At 33.2% G+C, this 4,407-nt stretch overlaps 1 protein-coding gene across 1 annotated transcript; it reads right to left on the minus strand.

Moving 5' to 3' along the window:
* Positions 1-253: 253 nt before the first annotated feature.
* LOC145070815 (zinc finger (MYND type) family protein / programmed cell death 2 C-terminal domain-containing protein) lies at positions 254-2,601 on the minus strand. The gene is made up of 10 exons (XM_079017771.1): positions 2,302-2,601; positions 2,119-2,202; positions 1,914-2,047; positions 1,708-1,805; positions 1,490-1,578; positions 1,340-1,412; positions 1,097-1,272; positions 954-1,024; positions 736-850; positions 254-628 (listed from the first exon to the last, which is right to left on the minus strand). Exons 1-10 carry the CDS (start codon positions 2,494-2,496, stop codon positions 467-469), a joined length of 1,197 nt encoding a protein of 398 aa, XP_078873897.1. The 5' UTR covers positions 2,497-2,601; the 3' UTR covers positions 254-466.
* Between the last annotated feature and the right edge of the window lie 1,806 nt (positions 2,602-4,407).

The following is a 4,407-nucleotide window of genomic DNA, read 5'->3' on the forward strand; positions in this document are numbered from 1 at the left end:
CTAGCTGAAAAGCTAGCTGTTAAATAAAAAGTTAGGTGATAAAAAATAACGTTTGATAAAATTAGTTGAAAAGCTAGCTGAAATATATAAATTTACATAAAATGACATGTAAGAGTATGTGTTTCTATAATTAATTAAGGGACATATTTGGAAAATTTTAAAAAAACTCAAAAAAAAGCTAATCTAAGTAGCTTTTCAAAAAGTTAGCTTATAAACTACTTTTTGGCTTACCAAACACAACAACACAAAAAAATTCGAAAAATAAGCTTAGCTTATCAGCTAGCTATGGCGCCCCAAACACAACCTTAAACTCGCATCAAAAACCTTGTGGATCCATCAAATCAAGTTTGAAATGTAGTGTAAAAGATAAACAATAAAAAGGTAAAATCAAACTGTAAACAGAAGGAATCCATCTGTTTATGTTTGTATTAATCAAATTAAATATGAGCAAAACTGAAAAGAAGAATTATGTTGATGATTGAGATGAGAGCTGAACCCAAGCAAATTCTTCTTGATATGCGAAACTCCCATCACAAGAGGCCTCACAAGTATACACAACAATGGTTGCCCAATCAAGGGAGTTGGTATCATTTTTAACATCCATGTAGTAAAGCAACTGTGGCAAAATCTGAACAACCAATTCATATAAATATACATATATGTTTATGATATGAGATCATGAAAGTGATAAAACAATAAATTTTTTAAAAAAAAATGTAAAGAAAAGAAGAAAACCTGAAATTCAAAAGCGCGATCGCTACCACAAGAAGTACATTTAGGTATCTCATGCCTTGATGGTTGCCCACTTAACATAGGCCACAATGGTTTAGAGTCCACATGCCTAGAATACCTGTTAAATTTTATTTTTTATTAAGTGAAAAATGGATATTCATTTTTTATAGTTTTTTCATATTTATAAAATGTAAATAAAAAAAAAATGGACGATTAATTACCTTAACACTTGATCGGGTGCAAGGGCTATTCTTTTGCGGAAAGATTCCCAAGTCTTTGTATCACCTTCGTCCTTTATAACCAATAAAAAGAAAAGTTTTTTTTTAAATTAAATTATATAAAACTATAAAAGCATTTGTCATACCTCGTTATCAGTAGTAAGTAAAGCCTTTCGTAATTCTGGCATTTTTACATCAAATTCAGGATCATATTCAGTAATTAAAGGATTTCCATCTTCATTGGTGGTAGATTCTTCTGTGTCGAATTCAGATTCATCCTCATTGATGATCTCATATTCTGGCCATGTCACGTTGCTATCCGCTGTTTTTAAATAAATAATATGTAAATGACAAATGTACCCCTGAAAAAATAAATTAAGAGTACTAGCCTTTTGGTGCAGTGTCTTTGGATCCTTCTAATGATCTGCATTCCCCTTTATGAGCTGAACTCCAGTGAATAGTCTGCATGAAAGAAAACAAAAATTTTGAGAAATAAAGAATATTAAATTTTAGATTAATAATACTGAAATGATAAGAACCTGGTGTATCTTGGAACAATAAGGTGCTGTTTTGCAGTTGCTACAAATTTTATCTCCTTTCCAAGTACCACACCAACTACAAAGTGGAGCTACAAAAACATATTATAAATTAGCAACTGAAAAAAAAAGGTATTAGAATTTGTAGCAATGGGAATGTCAATTGCATATTGGAATCAATTCCTTATAGAGAATTTGAATTAAGAAGGAAATTTTAATACCTGATGTTCCTAAAGGCTTGTCACTGCCATTGTTTTTAGGTGCTTCACTGGAGTAAAACTGATTGTTGCGAGGGAGTTGGCAACGAAAGACTTTAATACTTGTCAAACAATAACAAAGTATGAAAAAAAATTGGACAAGAAGAAAGCAAAGCAATCTGACATATCAAGAATTGGATGTAAGGAATAAAAATATACTATTATTATACCTCCGAGATCCCTTGTCTGGGTGGTGTTTCCATTGCTCATGTTGGTCTTGGAGAAGACATGACATTGAGGGGCAGATGAATACAAATAAGGTTCTATGGAATGTTGATTCCTTATCTGTGAGAGGTGCGTAAGCCTAACAAGATAAATGGTTAGAAACTGTAGTGGAAGGAATAAGAATCACGAGTGGGGAAATGGTAGAAATACCTGAAGCAGGAATCGAAGAGGATCGCCACAGATGTCACAGAAATATGATTTACCAGAAGGCAAGTTAATCGGATCCAACCAAGCCTGAATCACCAATAATAAAACGATTCGATTCAAATTGTTTTTACAAACAAGTAATATTAATGATTAATCGAAGGAAGAAGAATTAGAATTTGAAGATACAGGAGTTCCTCCAGCTTTGCTCGGGAATAGATGGCGTAGAAGTGACCACTCATGTTCTGGTTTTTCGACAAAACCTAAGCCGACTGGCGCTTCTTCTTCGTCTACATCTCCATCTCCAACGTCTTCATCAATTCGCATATTAGTGAACTGAACTAAGGAATCACAATTCCCATTGCTGCTTGATTCTCTGGACATATTGGAATCAATATGTTTTGTTGAATTTCTGATTTTTCGGAAAGCAAATTTGATTTGCACCGCTGGGTTTTTGGGAAAAAATTAAAAGGGTTTAGGGTTTTGCAACTGATATAACTTAAAAGAGGGAAAAAAATAAAAAATTTATTTTTTATGTTTGGTCCTCCTCATAAAGAACTTTCAAGTCTTGACCGAATTTAAAACCGTTTTTACAAAACAGTCTTAAATGTTAACTTTGTTAGCATTTAGCATCGAGTCCGTGTAATACTAGTTGGGCCAAATGGCCTTGGGCCTGTATGATATGCTCATAAAATTAACTCCAAGTCCAATTCGTGATAAAGAAATTTTGCTCCAAAAAACGTTATTGGCTCACCAAATAACGTTAATTTTTTATTATTTTTTACATTAGATTAAATAAAAAACACATTAAAAATTTTAATTTATAAATTCAAACCTACGTTTCAAATTAAAAATACATAAAAATTTAAACTTAGAAATTTAAACCTAGATTACTAATAAAAAACACAAAAAAATCAAAACATAAAAACTAATCACCGTATTTTTTATGACATTGCGTTGAATTTTAAAAAATATAGCTTAATTTTTTGGTTGGGGTTGTGTGTTCAAAATTTTAGATCGTTAAGTGCTATCTTTTGGTTAAGAGCTTCTTCCGTTTTTTCATTCTTTTTTTCGAAAAAAAAAAAAAGTGTAGATGTTTGTCTATTTTTTCCGAAAGTAATAGTCGTTTTTTGAATGACGATGTCGCCCGTTTCCCTTTATCCCTTCCCGATGGTCTACGAAGGTGGACTTTCGGTGGACCCTCCCCCTTAGTGTCGTCGAAGTCATCATTGAGGTCGATGACAAAACACACATCCAACTCAGATGTTCTTGACCTTTTGTTGAAATCAGTGGTCAATTCCGAATGTGCCTCATATTAAGGACCCATTTTGGACCGTTATGAAAAATTAGCCATATTTTTTGGTCGTTGCCTAGCTTGTATTGGTAGCACACGGTTGATAAAAAAAAATATTGAAATCGTTGCTACAACTTTTGTGCATATTTTTAAGATTTTCAAATATGTAATTAAATTTGGTGCAAGTCGCTCCTAGTTCATGTCATATTCCATTGACTGTGTCGTACGTCTAATATGGGGGTTTTCCTAATTCCACGTGAAAGTTGTCTAAAACGTGATTCCAATAAATTTGTCCTGATCGCATGTTGTCGGTTTGGTTATCTTCCGATATGAACATCCAAACGTTCGCTAACACCGCCTCCTCTTCTTCGGTCCAACCTCGAGTATTTTTTTTATACTATTTTCTTTCTTTTGTCTTCTTCTAGGTGGTGATTGAGTTTCTTGGACCCTTTTGTCGTCGTCATCGTCGAGGTTTGTAGGTTGAGATTGAGAAAATGATACTTGAGTTTGAGGTTGAGACGGTTGTGCTTGAAATTGTTGAGGTTGAGATGGTTGTGTTTGAATTTGTTGAGGTTCAGAAGGTTGTTATTGAAAAGCTTGAAATTAGGAATGACTGAATTTTTGTGGTATAGGTTTTTTGAAATAGTTTTGAGGTATGTATGGTTGGTGAATAGATGTTGTTGACAGTGGCGAATCTAGAACAAAAAATCACGTTGTTCCTAAATTAAGTGAGGCCAATAAAAAAATCAACAACACTTTTAGGGTCGGGTCGGATCGGCTCATCTACCTTAAAAGAACTGAACCAATTTAATAGGCTCATGTACCTTGTGCCACCGATTAAAAATTTTTAAAAAACGATTGAAATATAACTGAAAAATACATACGGTTTAACGAAAAACTAGTTAATTATTAGTCCATTGAAAAAGCGGCGAACGGAGAGTGGGAGACTTTGGCATGTGGGTTTTCATTTTATTAGAACAACTTATTTATTTATTAATATT

This window comes from Lactuca serriola, chromosome 8, assembly GCF_051521515.1.
Source record: "Lactuca serriola cultivar US96UC23 chromosome 8, Lser_US96UC23_V15, whole genome shotgun sequence".
In the NCBI taxonomy this organism is placed as follows: Eukaryota; Viridiplantae; Streptophyta; class Magnoliopsida; order Asterales; family Asteraceae; genus Lactuca; species Lactuca serriola.

Excerpts from the sequence above, each read along its gene's own strand:
- LOC145070815 (XM_079017771.1), bottom strand. The coding sequence starts at position 2,496 with ATGTCCAGAGAATCAAGCAGCAATGGGAATTGTGATTCCTTAGTTCAG. Across the intron at positions 1,806-1,913 it reads CCAGACAAGGGATCTCGGAG|TATTAAAGTCTTTCGTTGCC; the intron begins GTATAATAATAG and ends TTGTTTGACAAG. Across the intron at positions 1,025-1,096 it reads TACTTACTACTGATAACGAG|GACGAAGGTGATACAAAGAC; the intron begins GTATGACAAATG and ends TTGGTTATAAAG.